The 25,025-nt window shown below is 38.7% G+C and overlaps 1 protein-coding gene across 12 annotated transcripts in view; it reads left to right on the top strand.

Moving 5' to 3' along the window:
- LOC122404507 (kinesin-like protein unc-104) overlaps positions 1–25,025 on the top strand; it is a 34,170-nt gene that overhangs the window by 5,349 nt on the left and 3,796 nt on the right. The window contains exons 2-29 of one of the 12 annotated variants that reach the window (XM_043408511.1): positions 7,298–7,472; positions 9,614–9,696; positions 9,985–10,063; positions 10,536–10,881; positions 11,104–11,359; positions 12,041–12,043; positions 12,250–12,407; positions 13,159–13,298; positions 13,872–13,910; positions 15,455–15,589; positions 15,668–16,114; positions 16,176–16,378; positions 16,467–16,584; positions 17,310–17,482; positions 18,224–18,402; positions 19,079–19,216; positions 20,269–20,406; positions 20,486–20,604; positions 20,829–21,198; positions 21,292–21,382; positions 21,516–21,631; positions 21,768–22,323; positions 22,442–22,631; positions 22,940–23,187; positions 23,259–23,524; positions 24,196–24,436; positions 24,573–24,709; positions 24,832–24,933. In XM_043408511.1, the coding sequence (XP_043264446.1) occupies positions 7,373–7,472; positions 9,614–9,696; positions 9,985–10,063; positions 10,536–10,881; positions 11,104–11,359; positions 12,041–12,043; positions 12,250–12,407; positions 13,159–13,298; positions 13,872–13,910; positions 15,455–15,589; positions 15,668–16,114; positions 16,176–16,378; positions 16,467–16,584; positions 17,310–17,482; positions 18,224–18,402; positions 19,079–19,216; positions 20,269–20,406; positions 20,486–20,604; positions 20,829–21,198; positions 21,292–21,382; positions 21,516–21,631; positions 21,768–22,323; positions 22,442–22,631; positions 22,940–23,187; positions 23,259–23,524; positions 24,196–24,436; positions 24,573–24,709; positions 24,832–24,933 (5,171 nt within the window). In that variant the 5' untranslated portion in view covers positions 7,298–7,372. The remainder of the gene's footprint in view (positions 1–7,297; positions 7,473–9,613; positions 9,697–9,984; positions 10,064–10,535; positions 10,882–11,103; positions 11,360–12,040; positions 12,044–12,249; positions 12,408–13,158; positions 13,299–13,871; positions 13,911–15,454; positions 15,590–15,667; positions 16,115–16,175; positions 16,379–16,466; positions 16,585–17,309; positions 17,483–18,223; positions 18,403–19,078; positions 19,217–20,268; positions 20,407–20,485; positions 20,605–20,828; positions 21,199–21,291; positions 21,383–21,515; positions 21,632–21,767; positions 22,324–22,441; positions 22,632–22,939; positions 23,188–23,258; positions 23,525–24,195; positions 24,437–24,572; positions 24,710–24,831; positions 24,934–25,025) is intronic. The other 11 variants (XM_043408515.1, XM_043408513.1, XM_043408512.1 and 8 more) reach the window with 11 other exon arrangements.

Below are 25,025 nucleotides of genomic sequence, written 5' to 3' on the forward strand. Positions count from 1 at the left end.
AAGCAAAGGCAGAGAAGCCAGGTTTAATGAGTCCCATAAAACGATTACGGAAGCTCAATCAAACGTACGTAAAATCGATTTAATGGGTTCTTTTACAGCGGTGGCCATTAATACTAACGGCTAACGTTCGATAGGTGAATTTTGTTAATTCAGGACTAACATTGTTCCCCGCTTCGACAAAGCGTTATTCTCAATTTACTAATCGCATTAGGGGACGAGATTGCAATTTTACGTCACTGCGTTTCCGATTACACGGAGACCTGTGCACGCCTACGAGAAAGTTGAACCCTCGACCCTTTCGCGACGGGTGGCGTACGTGAAAAAGTATCGTTGCAGAAACCAGATTGCACGGTTAGCTGTGAAAGTGAATAGATTCGGTGTCGCGCCAAATATTTTTAATATATTAGGAAGATTAATCGAGAAATAATAACGTCGATAGGTGCTACGAAGTTCAGTATTTCCAGTCATTGGGTGTACTTAATTGTACTTAATTGTGAGATTGAAAAAGTAGTCGAAGGATTTAGAGGCGTATGGTAATTACAGAAGTAGACAAAAGTGTCCAGTTAACGTAGGTTTGCAAATTAACTCTGACGCAGGTACGGATAGTTAGCTTTATCTATGAAAGCCTACGTCATGGAAAAACAGATTGCATGTTTATGCGAGCAGGGAGTAAATTCACTCTGTAAATAACAATTTTAGTGCTGCCTAGCTTAGGAGGTCTGTATTGAATAAACGAACCGTGAGTGTTGTTACAAATAAAGGAATAATCAATATCTGTAATTATGATTATTGCGAAAATATCATCGATTACAGTAGTCGGATATTCGAATAATATACCTGTGACACAATTTCACGAAAGTCGTGTATTTTTTAAAATTAATGAAGATCTCGAATGTGCTATGAAATGGAAGATACGAAAAACATTTTTTGTAAAAAACCTAAATAAAAATCTGACACGAAGCAAACAATCTACTTTGTCTCAATTTATCTCTGTCAGGGTGCTTTTGCAGACCTATTCAGTGAACGTTTTTTGTCTGCTGTGAATAATATATACCCCTTTCTCTGGATCGTACTCAGAATTTCGGAGGGGTTGGAGCGATGATTGATAACGTTATTTCTCAATTTTTCAGGAATTTTAAAAACAGAAAATTAAAAATAATATCGAGCGTTCGGGGGAAACACAATTACGAAAATACCTACCCTTACAGATTCGTTCGTTATGTATAGATTTTTATTGGAGTAATTGTTTCTCGTTCCCGTGGGTTATTGTTAGTTTCAAATAAAAAAGTGTCCAGCCTTATCGGAAATGGATCAAGTCTCGAAGAAGCTAGCAAAAGTATCGGGATGAATTAGAGATCGGGGGACCCGTGGGGCTTAAAGAACATCCGGTTTCGGTGGTGTGAGTGTAGTAATTACCAGGTGACCGTCAGATGGCACCTGCGCGATAAGTCGGGCATCGGTTAATGGCTGCCACCGCGGGGGTAAACGCGCAGGCGCCTCGGGTTTGCTCGTCACTCGACGACTGACCGTCGACCGAAGGTGTTGCGGTGATTTGTTCTCGGGGCAGGGTGGTTCGGTAGCACAGTGCGTGCGTGTGTACAAGTGAGGGTGTGCGCGCGTACACGCTCGATCGTGAGCGATACGTGGATAAATGCATTATAATGTCCGGGTACGTGTCCTTTAAAATTCTCGAGGACCGTCGAAGAATTGCCAGTGCGCCGACATAGTGACAGTCGCGGGTGTTTTCCACCGTTCCCCCGTCAAAGTCGATGTCAAGTGTCTTGTCCGCCATCGACGACTCATCGTTCTTCCGACTGCCCTGAGCTGTCAGTAAACATCTAACGCGTGCGTCCGCGCGAACAGACGACCGAAATTACCTCTGTTCAGAGTTAGCCCGAAGGTAAGACCGTAAAAATTGTTTTCAGCTTTCACGACCGTGGATCGATCGTGAAAATCCACGTATACGCCGTAGGCGCTCTTCACCTACGCCCGTCTCGGTGTTCTCGCAATACTCTCGAAGCCCCGTTGGTATCGATTGCACGGTGTCGGTGATGTTTTTGCCTTTTAGATCGCGATCGCGTTCAAGAAACTCGTCGAGATATCTTGGCGACGGTTTCCCCTGTGGTGTTTTTTCGACGTCGAGCGTACGCGTCGACCCATTTGTCGACATTTTGTACGCTCTGCGCATCGTATATATGCATACGCTCGAAACGGTCATGCGAAAGTTTGTACGCGTTTGTATGCGTGTTGTGCGGGTGCAATGGGCATGCAGTCGTATCGAAAAGCAAATCGGATCGAGATAACCGATAAGGACTCGAACGTTCGCTGTGTCGTTTTCGTCGGATTGAACGACGGTTCGTCGGGCACGTCGATATATCATCGAGCCCGTGTATGTTATCGGACAAAGACGTTGGGCATCGAGAGAACTTGAATCGAACCGTTTGGTATACACGCTGACCAGGGGAACGACGTTAATCCGATTGGACTGAAACACGTTGCCATGTCAATCATATTCAAATCGATTGTGGGATGATCGAGTTATAGGTGGTTCGGACGTCAACTAATCGGAAATTGAAATTTCGTTGACCGGGGTTGCCGCGAAAGTCGAACCCCGGCGTTATCGATTGCACGGTGGCGATGTTTTTACGTCCATCTCGAGAACGTACTAGCGCAGCGGTGAATGTTTTCGTGAAACTGCAGCGTTCCGCTCCCGTGAAACTTGGAAACGCATTCTCAGATTTGATTCGACTTTGGTGATTATTTATTAATATTTATTCGTGCTGCAGCGAGGGTATACTCTCGCGTCCCTTGCCTCTTCCTCGAATCGTGAGAATAATCTTCCCGATTGATAATTCGCTCTCGAACTACTTAAAATTTTAATCGTTTAAATAACAAGGATAATATAAATATAATCATAATAGGTACTTCGATAAAAAACTTATTATTATAATCATAATCAGCAGGTATTTTAATCGCTACTCGACCGTTATCAATAAATGGTCGATTATCTCAAAATAGCCCGATTTTAGATTGATGCCGATTATGTTAACGTAGAGCTGCGTCTATCTTCGTACAAAGTGTAACAATCAATAAGCTACTCACGAAAGGGAAGTAATGTTAAACACAAGCTCGACAACTATTACATTTCTGTTCGAGGAAGAAGACTTTTTCTTCGCTAGTTTCTAATAATTCTTAGAAGTATATAGAATCATCGTAATGCGATTGTACCAAGATTACATATACAGTGATATATATTTATAACTCTGTATCGCACGTTCTTGGTGCATTCGTTCCTATGCTCTGGATACTATTGATATTTTAACAAAGGGCTCGTATATGGCTATTTAATATCAACAATATGTGGAAAAATCATATCGTAAGAACCACGAAACAAATAATGTTCCCTTTTTCGAACGATCATTCGGACAATTATTAATTTACGAATTCAATATTTTAAAATTAAAGTAGACTAAACTTAATTATAAGTCGCCAATGCAAAGTTTTTACGTTTCGTCGTAGTTTTTGGTTTTAATGGTATACAGAGGCCAAAATAAGACGAAAATCAAGAATACCAATTTGTTGATGGAGGCTTCCTTAAAAAGTTATTAACAATTAAATTCAAAAATATCAAATCGTTCTAAAAAAATTATTTTCGGTTGCGGGAGTGAATTACAATCATTTTTGGTCAATAGACATACCCCCGAATTCCTACTCACTTTCTAGAAAAAAATTCGAGAAGTTGTGAAATTTTTAGACGGAAAAGAAATTTGTCAAATCGTTTTGGAAAAATTATTTTCGGTTGCGGGGGTCAATTACAATCATTTTTGGTGAATACACATACCCCCGAAATCCTACTCACTTTCTAGAAAAAAATTCGAGAAGATGTGAAATTTTTCGACGGAAAAAAAAATTTCAAATCGTTTTGGAAAAATTATTTTCGGTTGCGGGGGTTAATTGCAATCATTTTTGGTGAATACACATACCTTCGAAATCCTACTCACTTTCTAGAAAAAAATTCGAGAAGATGTGAAATTTTTCGACGGAAAAAAAAATTTCAATTCGTTTTGGAAAAATTATTTTCGGTTGCGGGGGTCAATTGCAATCATTTTTGGTCAATAGACATACCCCCGAAATCTTGCGCATTTTCGAGAAAAAAATTCAGTTCGGGCGGAACTTTAAACGTTAATAACTTTTTAACGAAGCCTCGATTAAGAAATTGGTATTCTTGATTTTCGTCTTATTTTGGCTTCTAGAATCCCCCGTTAAAATTTTCCCCAGGGTTGACCGAACATCCTGCATCGAGTGATGTGAATCGTAATATACGGAATTAAGTAGATCAGCCCAAGACTCTCCAAGTGATACGCGTCAGCGTGTGGTCAGACGTTATGCAGTTTTTTCCAATTCTCAGCGGATTATCGATTTCACGATAATAATAATGCTATACTTCTCGTTCCAAGGATACGTGTATCGACTATCAAGCATCTTTTTCTCATCAAATCACAGTATTCATACTTAATCGCTAGGTTTTGCAGCCCACTATTTGCGCCTATCCAGATTTTATCATTCTACTTGTGACAAATACTAGCCTCGAAGTATCGTAGATTTCTTACTTTATTTCTACTCAAACGTATCTCAAAATGAAACTATAATTATAGCAATCAAGTCTCTTTATTTATTAACCAAAGTAGAAACAATGGTAATAGCGGTGAGAAATGAAGAATCCGATATTTGGGCGTAGTTGAAACGTCATATCGCGATATTCGATTGTATTTGTAAGTATTTAGTCGTAAGTTACGAACGGCTTGAGCCAAGCAGATTGACCTAAACCTATTAGCAGAAGTATCGAGAGTTTTCTACGCACGAGGGTAAACTGTTATTTCTGTAGTCCATCGTCGACGTAGGTTAATACCTTGAATAGCGTTACGTCATCTCACTGGGTTTTTTTTTTTTCCTTCGATTGAAGTGTCACTTTCGTTTACTTTTCGCATGAGGTAACAGCAGGAGCATATCTATCGAGGATACTTTGAGCAAACTCCCGAGAGATTTAAACCGTATCGTTTTTTCTTTTAAAAAAATATCTCTGCTATTATCGAACGAGAAACATTTCATTTTTCGACATATTTAACGAAACGAAAATTAAAATATTATTTTTTTAAAATGCATTTATATTTTTCGTTTAACTTCTCCCTCTACATTTTTTATCTTTTACTGAATTCGAGATGTAAACCGACCCAGTTGGGCGACGTGTCCTGTAGAGGAGGATCGATAGGTTGCATTCCTAACAAGGAAGTTCCGGAAGCTGATTCTAATATCGTCGCTTCTTCCTTAATCCAATGCTCCGCCACGGAGCAATATCGTGCCATTGTCACTCGACGCGACATCGATCATTTTTACTTCGCGATTTTTATTCGAAAATCGTGCAAAGGCAACTGTTGAATCGGAAAACCAATAAAGGAGAGCCACTCGGCGAGATATCGTATATTTTTGTTGAATATCGTGATCCATTTTCGAAACACGTCCGTGCAATTGGCTTAATTTAACCGAGAAGTTCGCTCTTTGTGATGCGCATAACGGGAGATAGTCTTTCACGATCCCCTAAACTCTTGATCTACTTCCACTCACCGCTGTACATAATGGAGCGTCTTTAAAGTATCGTTCAGACCTCTGCTGATTTTCTGCATCCTTTTGTTTTAATCTCTCTTCTGTTTCTGTTTGTTCGTAGGATCCGTGCATCCGGGATTACCTATAAATAGAGTTCGCGTTTAATTGGTAAACTTGCGTCGTCGAGAACCAGACTTTGTAATGTACTGTAACGAGAACATTCGCTGCTACTAACGACATAGTTCGACTATTAGCGAACTTCGTGGATTAATTTTATTTCACGAAAAATTGATGAAATTGCTCGACTCGAGTTGCGGTATAATAAGAAACCTTTATTCCTGTTAACGCTTGTGTAACTATGTTATTCAGTGGTTTGGACAAACCAGCTTTTTAATCGCGTAGGCGGTGGTGATTACAAGAACTAATTTTACGCTTAATTTCCATTCTTCCGCGTAGATGAGTGCGTCAGAATGCATGGGAGCATCGGCGAGCTCGCAGTGAAACGAGTCAGCCATTGACCAGACGAACTATAGAACGAATGCTCGTTACATCTAAATTTACACGAGAAACAAAAATAACACAGGAATAACTTCTGAATGCATACGAAATAATTTTTTACGCAAAAATTGCATAATTCGAAGGAGCACATTACGTATTTCGTATATTATTTTCTATAGGCGGCGTTTCGGAGATTCGAAGGGTAGTTTCGTTAATGCTCTTCAACCGTTCTCACACTTCGTGGAACACTTTGATCGATCATGAAATTAAATATAGACATCGATTTTTTCTCTCTCTCGTTATTTCTGGTGTATCAGAAGTTCGTCAAATTTTTCGAGGAAAATGGCGTAGCTTGTATCAGCGACCGTTGTTTTAGAAATCTAACTGTAAGGACTCAATTCTGTTGGAATCACTTCCGTCGAAATGGAAAAATTAATCGTATTTGTAGAGCGGCGATAATCCTTCTGCTCCTTTTGTTCGGACGTTGATTCGTCGGATGTTTATTGGCTCGTTTGTCGATTGTTTTGCGAGTAGGCGGATAATTATCCCTCGATCGACGAACCTTTTGTCGGTGGATATCGATTTTCGACGACGTCCATGCACCAGTTACTTTCATTGGCAGGTGATTGACGACGCCACGAAACTCGCGATAGCGTGTTTCAATCACCGCTTAATGAATAACACTATAAAATTCAATAAAACTCTTTGAACGTAACGCGTACGCTCTCGTTCGGTAATAAAAGAAGCTTTTACTATTACTTGGGATTTCCTTTTATCGTGGACTGAACGTGCAAAGTCGTTACGTATGCACGGATAGGTTCATTTACATTAACTACGTGAAATAGAAATATGAAATAATGGTAATGATACAAACATCAGTGCTGATACTAATAATAATAATAATTATGATGCAACGGAATAAGAACGCTCTTATTATTAGTATTCGCGAACAATTGCGATTTAGTATTTATCAGAACGAATAGAGACACGATCATTAATTTTGACGAAGATGTTCCGCGATTGTTCGTCGTAAAACATTCAGCGGCCCAAAGAATTCATCGAATGGAACAATCGTGAAATAACGCATTGTTTTAATTAATCCAGGAGCATGGACTCTCGCTCGATAGAATAAACTTTCGATCGCATCATTCCCTTCCATGTTGCTGGCTCTGCTAACGATGCCTCTTTATTCTCGCAGAGAAACGAGAAAAAAGTCTATATCGCCAGCACCGCCGCCGTCGTGACCCGACGTTGAATAAAAAACAGAAGAAAAATGTCGTCGGTAAAGGTGGCGGTGAGGGTACGACCCTTCAACAATCGGGAGATCCACCACGAGGCACAATGCATCATCGAAATGACCGGCAACACTACTTGTGAGTATAATTAATTTCGCCGTTTCCTACTTTTCGCGTGGATATTCACTCGAACGTCGTATTATTTTTTTTCTATTAATTTACCTGCCTAGTCCACGTCCAAAACAGTTCCTCAAATCACAGATTTGCAGAAATAATAAAGAATATAAACTTTGTAATTGACTGCAATATTACACTTGCATTTATTAGTAATATAAAATGGAAGAAGTATATAAGTTGCTTCTTTTTACTCCCAAAAATTATTTTCGGTTGCAGGGGTCAATTACAATCATTTTTGGTGAATACACATACCTCCGAAATCCTACTCATTTTCTAGAAAAAAATTCGAGAAGCTGTGAAATTTTTCGATGGAAAAAAAAATTTTAAATCGTTCTAGAAAAATTATTTTCGGTTGCGGGGGTCAATTACAATTATTTTTGGTGAATACACATACCTCCGAAATCCTACCCACTTTCTAGAAAAAAATTCGAGAAGGTGTGAAATTTTTCGACGGAAAAGAAATTTGTCAAATCGTTTTGGAAAAATTATTTTCGGATGCAGGGGTCAATTGCAATCATTTTTGGTGAATATACATACCTCTGAAATCCTACTCATTTTCTAGAAAAAAATTCGAGAAGGTGTGAAATTTTTCGACGGAAAAAGAAATTTCAAATCGTTTTGGAAAAATTATTTTCGGTTGCGGGAGTCAATTACAATCATTTTTAGTGAATATATATACCCCCGAAATCCTACACCCTTTTGAGTAAAAAATTCATGAAGGTGTGAAATTTTTCGAGCAAATTAAAAAATTTCATATCATACTAAAAAAATTATATTTAGTTACAGGGGTCAATTACAAGCATTTTTGATCATTAGGCATACCCTCGAAATTCAACCCACATTCGAGAAAAAAATTCATAAATGTGTGAAATTTTTCGATGGAAAAAAAAAATTTCAAATCGTTTTGGAAAAATTATTTTCGGTTGCGGGGGTAAATTACAATCATTTTTGGTGAATACACATACCTCCGAAATCCTACTCACTTTCTAGAAAAAAATTCACGAAGGTGTGAAATTTTTCGAGAAAATTAAAAAATTTCAAATCATTCTAAAAAAAATATATTTAGTTACAGGGGTCAATTACAAGCATTTTTGATCATTAGACATATCCTCGAAATCCAACCCACATTCGAGAAAAAAATTCATGAAGGTGTGAAATTTTTTGACAAAATTAAAAAATTTCAAATCATTCTAAAAAAAATATATTTAGTTACAGGGGTCAATTACAAGCATTTTTGGTCATTAGACATACCCTCGAAATCCAACCCACATTCGAGAAAAAAAATTCACGAAGGTGTGAAATTTTTTGACAAAATTAAAAAATTTCAAATCATTCTAAAAAAATTATATTTAGTTACAGCGTTCAATTACAAGCATTTTTGATCATTAGACATACCCTCGAAATCTAACCCACATTCGAGAAAAAAATTCATGAAGGTGTGAAATCTTTTGACAAAATTAGAAAATTTCTAATCATTCTAAAAAAAATATATTTAGTTACAGGGGTCAATTACAAGCATTTTTGGTGAATAGACATACCCCCGAAATCTTGCGCATTTTCGAGAAAAAAATTCAGTACGGGCGGAACTTTAAACGTTTATAACTTTTTAACGAAGCTTTGCAGAAATAATAAAAAATATAAACTCTGTAATTAGTACAATATCACACTTGCGTTTATTAGTAATATCAGGTCGAAGAAGTACATAAATTACTTCCTTTTACAATTTAGGAGAATAAATTAAGAAGTGCATAAGCAGAGTGAGTAGTATAGGGGAATAAATTAGATATTAGAGGCAAAGTAAAAATTTGAATAGTTTAAAATGAATAATCCTCTAAATATTTTGAGCAGCAAACTTTATTATTAACTTACCAGTCCTCGTCGAAAACAATTCCTCAAAATACAGATTTGCAGAAATAATAAAGAATATAAAATATCATACTTGCATTTATTAATAATATAAGGTCGAAGAAGTATATAAGTTGTTCCTTTTTGTGTTAATTTACGAGGAAATAGCAAGATGGAAAAAAATGAGAGTGTGTGATTTAGATTACTGTGCATTTTCCTTTTTTATATTAGTGACTTTCCTCCTTTGCGTGTTACAGCGATATTGAACCCGAAAGCACCGCCGGGCACCAAAGATGCGATCAAGAGTTTCAACTACGATTATTCCTATTTTTCCATGGACGTAAGTACCTTTTATCTTACGCTAATGCTGGAAGTTTCTTTTTCCACCTGCATATTAATCGAGTAAAGTGAATCGTTGTGCACGTTAAGACTTTTTTTTTATTCTGACGCCACGAGACAAAGTTTAAAAATTAAATGCGCAAATGATGCGTAGATTAATATGGTGTTTATTTTGAGTTTGAAAAGCAATGAAAAAGTGATAAAACTTTTTCTCGACTCTTATTTCCCATCTCTGTACTCTTCGAAAACCTTAGAAACACTATAAATTATTCATCGTCTTTTGCTGCAGCCAAACGACGTAAATTATTCCTCGCAAGTGATGGTTTACAAAGATATCGGCGAGGAGATGCTGCAACACGCCTTCGAAGGTAAGCTTTTACGTATAAAAAAAAATGTTAAACATTCGAAACGTTTTCAGAGAAATGGCACGATCAATCTCTCAAGTATTTCGTACGCTGTATGTCCAAGTTCTCGCATACCGAGGAGTTTACGTTTAGGAATTAACACACGTGTTCGCATACCGTCAAACCAGGAATTGGGAGTTCAAATTCTCATGCATTCTTGACACACATTCACGATATAGGATGCAATTCTGCATTAAGTGTCCTGTCTGTTCTAGATACGTTCGTCTTCGAGTCTATGACGTTCGTAGGTCCTCCATAGATAAATTGATAATAACGATTTACGTGTTTCTATTCATATTTTGTCTCTGTATCAAAAAAAAGGTTACATTTCATACGTTTCGTACACATAATCGAATCGAACGAACGAAACAATTTAGTTATAAAACGCAATCGACAGGGCTCGAGTCGTAATTCGGTAATAATTGTTTGTAAATAGGGTACAACGTTTGCATATTCGCCTACGGACAGACTGGAGCTGGTAAATCGTATACCATGATGGGCAAACAAGAAGAGGGTCAAGAGGGTATAATACCCCAAATTTGCAAGGATCTTTTTAGAAAAATCGGTTCGAATACAACCGAGAGTTTGAAGCATTCGGTGGAAGTCAGTTACATGGAAATCTACTGCGAAAGGGTGCGGGATCTCTTGAATCCCAAGAACAAAGGAAATCTCCGTGTACGAGAGCATCCTCTTCTTGGACCATACGTCGAAGACCTGTCGAAATTAGCAGTGATGTCTTTTGAAGACATCCATGATCTTATAGACGAGGGTAACAAAGCAAGGTATGCAAGATTTTATTAGCAGATCAATTTGATCATATTCTAGCCACATATGTAAATATACTCGACAATAGATTAACTTCTTAGGAAGTTGTTGGTACTTGTTGCAAACTCACTGTATAATATTACCAATAAACAAGCAATTTAAGTGTAGGTCATTTGGTTAAGGGTTGAAACAGTGACAAAAATTTTCTTTAATTCTAAAGTCTATTGCTTCTGTTCCAGAACCGTGGCAGCAACAAACATGAACGAAACTTCGAGCAGATCCCATGCTGTATTCACGATTTTCTTTACGCAACAAAAACAAGACTCGGCGACCGGGTTGGTGACGGAGAAGGTCAGCAAAATCTCGTTGGTTGATTTGGCTGGTTCTGAGAGGGCCGATTCTACCGGCGCGAAGGGAACGAGGTTAAAGGAGGGTGCCAATATCAACAAAAGCTTGACAACCCTCGGGAAGGTCATCAGTGCTTTGGCCGAAAGCGTAAGTAAATCTCATTTCGTTGTATAAATTGTGTGAATAATGCTAATGCCAGTATAGTTTTGCGAGAATCTACTATTTAAACAATTGCAGTTTGCAGCTGGAAACAATTAGAGAGTTTACACAAATCACTTCATCTTCAAATTAATTGAACATTAATCTGTATAATACATTATCTCTTTCGTCTTTGTTGTTTGTTTCATTTTCCAGTATTGTCAAAAAGTCTGAACAAATTATCTTAAAACCCTATAGAGGACAATCAATTGTTTCTGTGAACTATTCAGGGGAATAAATTAGGTATCAGAGGCGAAGGAAAAAACTGTATAGTTTAAAATGAATACCCGACTATGATTTGTGAAGACGATCCTCCTAAATATTTTTAGCAGCAAGCTTTACAATCGATGGTGTCTTTCTAGTGAAAAATTTGAACTGTGTGAAAGCAATACAAGATGTTATTACTCCTATAAATTCCGCCATGAAATAGAATTCTTCCGAAGGCGAATGGGATCGTTCTGTATGAAATTCTTGCGTGTTCTATAAGCGTGCCCATGTTGGATAACACTCTGTAACGCGAGAGTTATAGAGCTTTAACCTTTCGAATTTGCCGGAATATTGTCTAAACTTTGTATTAACGTAATCCGTGTCTTCTGTCTATTTCGCTGCTGTTTTGCTATGGATCATTAGGCGGTAAGTTCATAAATCTACGACTCTTCCCCTTAGTTACCCGTTTCGAATGAATACTTGGAATGAAAGAAAGTTCAATTTTCATACACGAATTGGTAAAATAGAATTACCTCGGCGCACATTCTTACGATTCGAGCTTTTGCAAACTTTTTTCGTTGGTAAAAGATAATGCCCAATCATTGAGACTCGTTCGTTGGTGATTTGTCTAGGCTACTAAAAAGAAGAAGAAGGCCGATTTCATCCCTTACAGGGATTCTGTTTTAACGTGGTTGCTACGAGAGAACCTGGGAGGCAACTCTAAAACAGCGATGATAGCGGCAGTCAGCCCCGCCGACATCAATTACGACGAAACTCTCTCCACTTTACGGTATATTTATTCGTCGTTGTTATCGTATTATCATTCTTTTGTTCCGACCGTTCGCTGGTTAGCTTCTTTGAAGCATCTAATGTTCCTCAGAAACTTATGCGGTGACCTGAATAAGCTTGATGAAGTCATAGCTTGTTTGTAGCATCAAACTTCCAAGATGCAACGGGCGTTAAAACTTGTATGAATTATAAATGAATCTTCCCTGAACATCTCTTGTATAATGGAACGAACGTTATTGCGACGTTTGCCCTCGGGGAATGATTTACTTTCGCGGTGACGGAGCTTAAAAAAAATTTAGGACCGCTCGGAGTCGTTTACTCGGACCAGCCAAAACTTTTTTTTTACGAAAATTACAATTTTATTTCGTACTTGTGCCTCGCAACTCTTTCAAGGTAAAAATGGAAATAAGTTTCTGAAGGGGGGGATTAAACGAAGAAGTGGGAAACGGGCAGACACTTGAGAATACTTTTCAAAGGATTCATTAATGTACATTCAACCCTTTAATTCGAGGCGTAATTTGCAGCATACGTTCTTGCAGGGTTTAATTAAGTTCTATATGTATACATATATAGTGTCCGGGTTACATCTGTGCCTACGTTTCTTCCATTTCATTTTATTTTCCGACAACTCTGAACATTTTTTAATGATTCGTGTACCGTTTATTTATATTTTTCTTGCGTTAAATATAATTAAACGCGGAATGGTTCGAGCGAAGCACGAACGGCGTAAATTTTCTTGTTGTTCGCAATAGATACGCAGATAGAGCGAAGCAAATAGTTTGCAAGGCTGTCGTTAACGAGGACGCGAACGCCAAGCTTATTAGGGAGCTCAAGGAAGAGATTCAGAAGTTGCGGGAACTCCTCAAACAAGAGAATATCGACGTGCAAGAAGGTAAGTCGGTTTTTTTTTTTACCGGTGAAACACGAGTTGGATTTCCAAGAATCGTGTTCCCCCCATTCTGTGCGCGTGCGGGTACGCCTGGTTCGATAACAGTAGGTATGTGTCAATAACGCTCGAAGCGAAAGCAGTACAATGTACTGCTTAACATCCAATAATGGTTAAAAGCAGCATCATCCACTGTTTGATATTTAACGCTAACAAAACCAGTATGCTGAACGTTTCGGAAATATACAGGGTGTTTGCGATTATTTTAGCCAGCGTTTTTCTCGTGAAAAATGGAAAGTTATATAAGTAAATGCAACTGATAATAAAAAATTTCAAAATCCTTACCATGGAGTGAACATTGATACGAGCTTTAATCAAACCATCAAACTGTGCCAATAAATTTCATGATTAGAAAATAGGGGGGGAAAAAATGTTGTACGATGATAAAATAGTGCTTTGTCAAAGAGTCGATAGATCACGATTGAAAAGTAAAGTGTAACGACGAAAGTAGCGCTCCGTAGTCAGGCCACCATTTACATAGTACATTTTTTTCTTTGTTTCCCTTTATGCTTGACGTAGGGCCAGATGGTAAAGTCACATATGAAAAGAAAGAATCTAGTAAGTAAAATGACGACAATCTACACAGCGACGAAAGTCTATGAATGCCAGGGCAGCCCGATCACTATTGCGCGCCTGTTCTTTGAACGTCCGCTTCTATCTCACGCGCCAAGCGCCATAAAGCGTTATCATCTGTGTTTTTGTCGATCCCCGAAACGATTCTTTACATTCTGCTTCGCGCGAATCGCATTCTGTTTTTGTTTCCTTCTGACTCGTAAACATACACACATACATGTAACAGCTACGATAACTGCAGCGCCTAATGACTATTGTCCCCATCCCCTCGTAGGCGGCATAATTAGCGGCTTTTAAACGTGAAACACGAAGTTTGTGATTGAAACAACAGCGAGGAACGCCACATCCAAATAACATCCGTGTAGTTATTACCAACATTAAGATTAAGCTAAACAAAAATAAAGAGAATTTTGTGTAATATTCAACTTTTAGCCGAATCAAATATTTCTGTAAAAAAATAATTAGGACCAGATCGTTCGAGCAGTAACAAATAATTTCGATTTTTTATATTTCTAAAATTTTATCTGTAATTATCGGGTCATCTCATTTTCCCCGACTTACAGGATGACCTAATTTTATATTTTAATATTCAAAGTCCTCCGCAAGTGATGTCGTATCGCGTACGCTGTGGTTCTGAAAACTTTGGGATTCGCTGGTTCGAAATTTTCTTTATGAGATGCTATACATGTATTCTTTAAAATATAAGGATTCCGTAATCAGACGAATGGCCTGATCGATCTTATCTGGTAAAATCCTGTTAGCGTCTCCGAGAGTCTTCGACCGAAATAGACACGTAATTCATTTCGCATCGAGCGCTCACATATGAATTTCAGGCTTTTATAGTTTCTGTTGTGTCGGAATTCCTCTCCAGTAAACACGTGTTGTTTGCCTCGCTTACTGTCCACTTAGACCTATCATTTTGTCCCCGAATAACGGCCTAAAGATACTGCATGGCACTCGACAGCGGACAATTCGAACGCTATGAGCACCCGTTGACTAGAATTATAAATTTGAAGTAATTTCTTTCAACGTTTTGTCCCAGTAATAATATCTGACCGAACGCTACGCTTAATCTGTACAAATATAGTGATTTTTTTGTTTGTAATTTCGATCTACCTACACGATACATTTGTAGGATATCGCTGGCTTCCAATTTTTCAACGTATACAAAAACTGAAATAAAATTCATCGTGATTTGTGCCAATTTACAAACCATGTTATTGAACTTGTTATATTTTTGCGATGTATCGATCGCTGTCGACTTGAAACTGCCCGAAGGTATACTATTCGATGAACAATTTAAATTTATATGAACGTTAAGATTCGTCATTTTCCTCGGTGATACGGTTTTCGTTCGAACACAGATCACGAAACAAATCCTTGAGAAATTCTCTTTTTTCACTTACGCCACTGCTTTAGTTATGGCTTTTGGTGTTTTCGAGACACGTGTTACGTCCCTGGCTGATTCGCCACCTCGAATTATATATTTCTGTTCTTCGTTTCCTCACTGGAACATTTCTACCGCGCAGGGGACGAGATTATAAGAGCGAACAAACGCGAGGACGATGTGAAGGAATGTCGACCGAGAATCCCGTCTCACCCGACGTCGGCCATTGCCGAGGAAGCAGTGGATCAACTGCAAGCTTCGGAGAAATTGATCGCTGGTAAGTACAGAGAAGACATTCTTCATAAGGGAGTAATTTGACAAAAAGACTGATGACGGTTTCGTCGTTTGTTTACAGAATTGAACGAAACCTGGGAGGAAAAACTGAAACGAACGGAGCTGATACGTCTTCAACGCGAGGCGGTGTTCGCCGAAATGGGCGTTGCCGTGAAAGAGGACGGTGTCACGGTTGGCGTGTTCTCGCCGAAGAAAACTCCCCACCTGGTGAACTTGAACGAGGATCCTCTTATGTCCGAGTGTCTGATCTACTACATCAAGGATGGCTTCACGCGTATCGGTAGCGCCGAGGCTAACATACCACAAGACATTCAACTTTGTGGTCCTCACATACTGAGCGAGCATTGTGTCTTCGAGAACCACGAGAGCATCATCACCCTGATTCCGAAGAAGGACGCTTTAATCTACGTTAATGGACGCGTGGTCACCGAGCCAGTTGTTCTGAAGACCGGATCGCGTGTCATTTTAGGGAAGAATCACGTATTCAGATTCAATCATCCGGATCAAGGTATGTACTAATTAATTTAATTAATACGATTAATTTAATATCACTTTGATCTATTGTGCAGTTCGCGAACGAAGGGAAAAGGGGTCTCCCGCTGAGACGCCTGGAAATGGAGAGAGAGTCGACTGGAACTTTGCACAAATCGAATTGCTGGAAATGCAGGGGATCGACCTCAAAGCTGAAATGGAGAAGAGACTGTTGGTACTGGAGGAACAGTTCCGCAAAGAGAAAGAAGAAGCTGATCAACTGTTCGAGGAACAAAGAAAAGTAGGTTGAGACTGTTGATAAAATTTGGCTGTAACGTTGATGAAATGTCAGAAAATATCAGAAAAAAAAAAAATATTATTCTTTGCAGAGCTACGAGGCCCGGATAGATGCATTACAGAGACAAGTGGAGGAGCAAAGCATGACAATGTCCATGTATAGCAGTTACACACCCGACGATTTCAACAACATCGAGGAGGATATCTTTGGTGAGTACACATTACAAATTGTTTCCGAAGTTCACAATTTTTTGACTAGCTATACATATATATCATGAATTGCATCTTTCTAATATTTTATGATTCTTAAAATTCACATGAGCAGAGCTGCTACAAACTTATATTTATAAAATTGAATAGAATGTTTATTACACGAAATAACGTTAGATTTGTAATTGTTGCGTGGAAGGTGTTTACACAGCTCTGCATGTGAGTAAGCTACGTCGTGTGTAGCTCGTACTGCCTCTTCGTTAAAAGTGTCGGAATTTGTAATGGATACGATTAAAGTTTATTTACTAAATATATTAAAAGGTTTTGTGAAATGAAAAGTGAAACGACATATCATTACAAATTCTGCAGTTATACGGATCTGTGTGAGATACAATCAGATGATGGCACGTAAAGGAACGTTAGACGCCATTTTTTTGAATGTTCATTCATCGTTCATTTTATCTTTCAATTTGATTCTAATGCACGCATGTGATTATGTTGTACGATGTTTCGTTATTTTTGCTAGTTTGCGTCGAAATAGAAATAAAAATAAAAATTGAACTTTTAGTAGATGAATAACATTGTCGAAGTCATTTGTCAATGTGAGTCACGGTGCATCATCTGATTGTCGGCAATACACAGTGGCTGCTTTTAACGAAGGAACTGGTATCCACAAACTGCTTGGCTTTTCTGACTGTTTTGCCTGGTAATGGCTTGCATTTCAGTCAACCCCTTGTTTGACGCAGAGAGCAACTGGTCCGAGAGAGAGTTCCAACTGGCCGCTTGGGCCTTCCGCAAGTGGAAATATCATCAATTCACAAGTCTTCGAGATGATCTCTGGGGCAACGCGATATTCCTCAAAGAGGCTAACGCTATTTCTGTCGAACTCAAAAAGAAGGTACATTCGTGGTTCATTTTTCGGAATAAAATTTGACCGTTAATCGTTGCCATTCGCGGATCATTGACATTTGCCTCTTCCATCATTAGCATTTGTTCCGTTACGATTACTTCATCATTTCACATTTTATATATATTAAAAATAAATTCGTTATCAAAGCTAATTTGCTTACGTAAATTTTCAAGTCTAATCGTTAATCAAAATGTTTAAAATAAGAATTTACACAGTACTCAAAATTTGTATTTCTTTTTTTTTTATGCTTAATTCGTAGTATGAAATTAATCTCGTGACTCAACTTTAACGTCATTTTATATGTTTTAACGCACTCGATAAAACAAGTACCCGCTTTTTGATGTTCTATGAACCGAATAAATACTTGATATTACCACAACCATACATTTATTTATCCATCTTTTCATAATTTTTTTAATTTGATTTAAACTGTTAAATTTATTGTTGATATTTTCTTAACCGATTCATTCATTTCACCATTCTTTTATATTTCACGAAGCGATTCGTTTCCATGACTCTAATAATTTATCACTTTTGATTGAAATTAAATTTTGATTGCATTTTCTTAAATTAAGTATATCACAGACAGACTAGACGTTTGACTAGTAATTTTGTTTCTTTTGGTTCGTAAATTATTTTCAAATTTGCACTAATTTGTGCATTTATTTCAGTGTGGAATGACGAATGTTTCATATTGGTTACATTCTACGTATAAAATGTTCTTTATAGGTTCAATTCCAGTTTACTTTGCTCACGGATACGCTTTATTCGCCGCTTCCTCCGGATCTTTTACCCAGTGTAGATGAAGACGAGGAGGAAGAAAGGCCGTTCCCGCGCACGATTGTTGCCGTTGAAGTTCAAGATACAAAGAACGGAGCAACACATTATTGGACACTTGACAAACTAAGGTTCGTACTTGATATATTGCTTCGTTCCACGATCATGCATTATATTATCGTTTAACACTCATGGTTAGAGGGTAAGTCACTTGTACGGTTTCAAGTCAGTGTCTCCTACGTGAAAAGAGGATATATCAAAGAACTGTTTATTTGTACGTATTTTAATAGTCGATCGTATTATCTGGAACCATCAATCCTAGTGACAAAATTATTTAAAAAATATTTTTGTGTTTACTAGGGCCCTCCATGCAACAAATGGGATATCATTATTGGTCCCATTTCCAGGATACAGACAGAGACTAATCATTTCAGTATTTGATTTTAAAAATAAAATTACCTAAATGTTTACATTATTTGGTATAATTTAACCCCGGTAGACTTCGAAATATCTTAGAGGAATTTGTTGTCTCATCTTTCGTACATGTATGTGAATGTTGATACGTAAAGGATATAGAGATGTCTCATCAAAAAAACGCACGAACTTTCCGTTCGATCCAATACATTCTTTATCCTCGATTTCATAGCGAAAGTTGTAGGGATTTCGAGTACTTGAATTTATTGTACGAACGAATGCTCGGGGATAAAAAAGCACAGAATTATGGATTTAATCATTGCTTTGATCAGATCGTGCTTGGATAAAAAACGCACAGGGACACTCACGCAAGTAATACGTGTTAACTTATAGACAGCGCTTGGAGTTGATGCGACACGTGTACAACGAGGACTCGAGCCCCAGCACCCCGGAGGCCAAAGAGGATATTTTCCAATGCCTAACTGTCTACTCTAATCCGAAGTTCTCGCTCGCAAATCTTTTGCCTTCGAGGTTGGTGCTCGAATGCGCGAGGCTCTTTCCTCTCATTATCGCCACACGCTTCACGCCCATCCTGAATTATTAAGAACGCAAACCCGTCGATTTTCTATAATTTCGTTCTCACCGTTTTCCACCGTTTCGATATACACACCGTCTCTCGGTCTGAACAATTACCCTTCAAAGAAATACTTTTGCTTTGCAACTGTGCTGGATTCACACGAGATATCGACGAAGGACTTTGCATGGCCCAGCGTTCTCGGTCTTTGGCGTTGACAGTCGAAAGTGGAATTAACCCTTCTAAACGTTTACGCGGATAAAATTCGAAATGCTTGCGAAACAGAGAACAATTTTTTGATCTTCGAATTGCTCACATTTTTATTTTATCGATAACTGTTAAAATTGAAGAAAAAAAAAATGTAAATTTCTTTTGCAAGAAGAAAATAGGAGGTCCTTGAAGGGTTTAACTCCTTTACATGATTTAATTGTGTCTCGCTGAACACGTGCGCTCCTTGCGGCTGAAATTTTGTCGCACTCTTGCTTCGTAACTTCATCGTGCACATGCCACTACATTCTGCCAACGAATTACACGAATTTACGTATAATTAAACAAGTACAAAAATCACGTAGAATATGTATGTACTTCAACAGCTTAGATGCTGTACACTACTATGTCATATTCTCTAACAATGTAGCATCTTTCTCTATACGAAAATACAGGGACAGACAAGATTCTTAAAACCGTTTGTCCTCAAAGCATACTTTAACGTTACAGTTTTTGTCTGAATCAATTAAGCGAAAATTGAAACTAGCGCCATATTTTTTCTTCATAAAAACTCACGTATGTCCCTTTATTTATACGGTAACAGTTACAAATTTCCTAATACGATTTTTAAATATGTCTGAACACGTATCATACACACGATGTTTTGAAAAAATGAATGTTGTGTACCGAGTATCCTTCTCTGTGCTTTACGACAATGTCTGACTATGTAAACTGTCTTGATCACTGGTCGATAAACCGTACTATTTAACCCGAAGAATGGTCGTTTTTATTTTTTGTGCAGACAAAGACTCGAATTGATGCGTGAAATGTATCACAACGAGGCTGAACTATCACCCACATCTCCAGACTTCAATATTGAATCTATCACCGGAGGTGATCCGTTCTACGATCGTTTTCCATGGTTCCGGATGGTTGGAAGGTAAAAAATCAATTACGAACGATAGTTGAATTAAAGCTGATCGAGGATCTTGACAAAATACGTTTCTTTGCTGTTACAGGTCTTTTATATACTTAAGCAATCTCATGTACCCTGTTCCATTGATCCACAAAGTAGCGATAGTCAATGAAAAGGGAGACGTAAAAGGCTACTTGCGTGTAGCCGTGCAAGCCGTTGTTGGTACGTAATCAGCGTCTACATGTACATCTTCTTTCATGGTGTCGAGGTGTTTCCTCGAGAAAGTATTCAACCCTCGATTATTAAATTTAATTGTTTTATAGTACAGTAATGTTACTGCAATACAAATTTTACACCTTATTTGTTGTTTCTCGACTATTACTGTATTCTTGAGTCGCCCGGGAAGCGTCTCGTCGTAGGATTTTCGTAACGAACCCTTCTTCCAGAAGAGGAAAACAGCGAGTACTCAAGCGGCGTCAGACAGTCAGCTAGAATTTCCTTCGAGGATGATCTCTTCGGCGGTCACAAGCAAAACAAACGTAACACTCTGTTAACTCAGACGCTGGAAAAGAATCGACAGATACTCCTGCACGAGGAGCGCGTCGTGGAGGGTCACAACGAGCAAAAGGACGTGAAAGACGAGGACGATATTGGCGACGCTGACAGTGGCAGAGGCGACAGCTCGGTCTCCAGCGACATGAAAGAGGAAGATCTGCCAGATCATTTGCAACCGGGTTCTGAATTCATATTCAGGGTAACTGTGCTACAAGCTATGGGTATCTCCACCGAGTACGCCGATATTTTCTGCCAATTCAAGTGCGTTTTAACTCAGACTATAGCTACGAAAACGTTTTTTTAGCTTTGTAACGATTAGCTAACATAAAATTGTACGTCATGTGTTGCACGCAGTTTCTTACATCGACACCACGAAGCCTTTTCAACGGAAACGGTAAAGAATACGGGAAAAGGAAATTCTCCTGGATTTTATCACGTACAAAATGTGAGTTGGCAATTCGTATCGATACGAAACAGTCGCCCGTAATATTTTATGAAACTTTGTTTTATGGAGCAACAAGTTTATAAATAAAAACTATTTAGTAGACTTTAGCGAGTAACCTGGTTAATTTGTTTAGATTACGGTCACGGTGACAAAATCGTTCTTGGAGTACCTCAAAACTCAGCCAATCGTCTTCGAGGTCTTCGGGCATTACCAACAACACCCGCTGCATAAAGATGCGAAACTGGAATAGTGAGCATTATATTCTACCGCCTCGATATTTATTTTGTTCTTTTTTTTTTTTTTTTTTTTAATTAAATGAATCCCACTTTATTTTCTTTGTTTTCCTTATTGATCACCTACATTCTAGCACATATCTTTACTTTAGCATTCATCCCAACAGCGTAAGACAGCCACCGAAGAGGATGCTTCCGCCATCTATACCGATCAGTCAACCCGTACGCTCACCGAAATTCGGAAGCGTCCTGCCATCGCCCAGCACATCGCACGTGCACGCCAAATACGATGTATTGGTCTGGTTCGAAATATGCGAACTGGCGCCGAACGGCGAATACGTGCCATCTGTGGTCGATCATAGCGACGATCTACCGTGTCGTGGACTTTTCTTGCTTCACCAAGGCATTCAGCGTCGTATCCGTATTACTATCGTTCACGAGCCCGCATCCGACTTGCGATGGAAGGACGTGAGAGAGCTGGTCGTTGGTCGTATTAGAAACACGCCAGAGCCGGAGGAAGAAGACAACGACTCTTCGGTACTCTCGTTGGGTCTTTTCCCTGGCGAATATCTCGAAATTCCCGGAGACGATAGATGTATGTTCAGATTCGAGGCAGCGTGGGACAGCTCTCTTCACAATTCTTCCTTGCTCAACAGAGTTACAGCGTACGGGGAACAAATCTTCATGACCATCTCTGCATATCTTGAGGTACGTTCCTTGATTGTTTTAACGTTACTTTCTGACATTTTATAAGTTAAATCGACATTAATACGGCTTAAAGCAAAGAAGATTCAATTTTTTAACTTAAATCGTTATCTGGTTTCAGTTGGAGAACTGTGGAAGACCGGCAATAATTACAAAAGACTTGAGCATGATCATTTACGGCAGAGATGCCAGAGTAGGACCTCGTTCTCTCAAACATTTGTTCAGCGGAAGCTACCGCAATCAGGAAGCTAATCGGCTCAGTGGCGTCTACGAGTTGGTTCTGCGACGTTCTTCGGAAGCAGGTAGCCCAGGTTTGTCTTGTCTACCCTTAGCGTAGTCCCCCCCTTGATCCTTTCCCATAATCCTGATGTAATAGTCAGAAACTGTTCACTTGTCCGGTATATTCAAATATATAAAAATGTCACATAATATACACGATGACTATTATATCATGGTATCAATAAATTGGCAGCTTTCTGTATTATGTTTTGTCCCTTTATTAAGTTGACGAAAGTGTACGTATTTAAAACAATTCTGCTGAAACAAATTGTTTCATATTCTCTTACATATCATTTCTCTTATATCCAGTACCTACCCCTCTTTCATAATTACTTTTCAGGTGTTCAAAGGCGACAACGCCGTGTATTAGACACAAGTTCCACATACGTTAGAGGAGAAGAGAACCTCCATGGATGGAGACCCCGAGGAGACAGTTTAATATTCGATCACCAATGGGAATTGGAGAAATTGACAAGATTAGAGGAAGTGGAGAGAGTAAGACATACGTTACTGTTGCGAGAAAAGCTTGGTATTGACAAAGTCCCACTCTGCAATAAAATACCGCACGATTTTACAAAGAGCGAAAAGGTAACTTCGCCATATTCCTCGAGATTCAAAGAATTCATTACAGGTGAGTAAATAATTATTCTTTCGTGCAGGAGGTTTGCAATATGATGGCGAAAGCGACAAACGAACCACACGCTAGCCCGGTAAAACTTAAACGTTCAACGAGTAAAGAGGTTTACGAGCATTGCGAGATGACCGAGAGAGAAAGAGAATTGGCCACGAAATACATAAAACTGATTCAGGGTCGGATCCCAAGTAAAGAACCGATTCTGCTTTCTGACGTTTCACCCGGCGAAGACACTATGGCTGATATGTCAGCATCCATGATGTCTTCGGTGATATCGTCCTCGTCTCAAGAGTCAGTATACGCGAGAGCTAGTGATTTCTTAGAGCAGGTAACCCTCCCCGCATGCCGAGTGCTCCTGCTAGTAGCGGTTGTCCACGCTTCGTCGCATCATACTACCTTGATGACAAAGATAGATTATTGTTTTTCGAGATTCAAAGAAAAACGATACTTTCTACCTTCACTCGTGCCTCGGAACACAGTTAACACATTAAGAATTGGCCAACCTGTTGATTGTTACCAAGACAGAAAAAATCAGAACACTTTAATAACATACGCAAAAAAAAAACGACTGAAGATAGGAAGGATTCGATTAAATTTGAACGTCGGAATTCTTAAATGTCTGAAACAAATCAGAATCGTTTCACCTGTTCCGTGTAGCTTGCAACAATTTTGTTTTGATGTATAAACTAAATAAACTTCAAGTCACATTTGCTTTTGAAATTGGGTCGACTTTGACCACGCAATATTCGGTAGCTTCGCTGAGTAACAGTTGCGCTTTTAGCGCAATCGGCTTCTTAAGAACTGCTTACTGTCTACTTAACAACTGGTAAACGATGACTCGAGGTTTTTGAGTCAAAGACAACCGCCAGCACGATTGGACACACGGTCAGGGTGATGCTGGAGTGTTACTTGCAGGCTGCTGGTATAATAGTATGGAGCAGGTCTAAGTCGTGCATCCTTAGGTTGAGTTCGCCGGAGAGGGCTAGACTGCAAGAACTGCAAGAGAGCATATTGGCTAGCGAGTCCAACAACCAGACATGTACCATCGCCCCGGCTCCGTTAGGTTCCTCGTCTCCGTCGAAGGAAAATTTGGTGCTCTACGTGCCGGAAGTTGAAGAGATACGCATTAGCCCGGTTATTGCTAGAAAAGGATACCTAAATGTTCTCGAACACAAGACTAATGGATGGAAGAAACGCTGGGTGGTATGTATATCGTAAAAGTACTGTAAACATCTAATAAATTAATAAAACTTTTAAACCAGACCGTAATAAATAAAGAAGCCTGTGAAAAGAAGGCTGGTGATCTTCCATTTGTAAAAAACATTATTATTGTGCTTAGGCGGTGCGACGACCTTATGTTCTAATTTTTCGGGAAGAAAAAGATCCGGTAGAGAGAGCTCTGATCAATTTAGCTACTGCTCAAGTTGAATATTCTGAAGATCAGTTAGCCATGGTGAAAGTACCAAATACTTTCAGGTAATTTACTAATCACGGTATAATAACTCTCTCAGTTAGTTAATAAAAATAATTTATTAAAATTCGTCAAGACGGTTTTTGTTAAGGTGTCAATGGTTATAAGCACTTTTCTTTTTTTTTAGTGTTGTTACAAAACATCGAGGATATTTGCTGCAAACTTTAGGGGACAAGGAGGTCTACGACTGGTTATATGCTATTAATCCTCTCCTTGCTGGTCAAATCAGGTATGTGCATTATTCCAAAAAGTATTAAATTTTGTCATTTAATAACACGATAATTGTAGATTTCAAATCTTAATGATACATTTGTTTCATCA

This window comes from Colletes gigas, unplaced genomic scaffold, assembly GCF_013123115.1.
Source record: "Colletes gigas isolate AHSC1104 unplaced genomic scaffold, ASM1312311v1 Colletes_gigas_Sc00003, whole genome shotgun sequence".
NCBI lineage: Eukaryota > Metazoa > Arthropoda > Insecta > Hymenoptera > Colletidae > Colletes > Colletes gigas.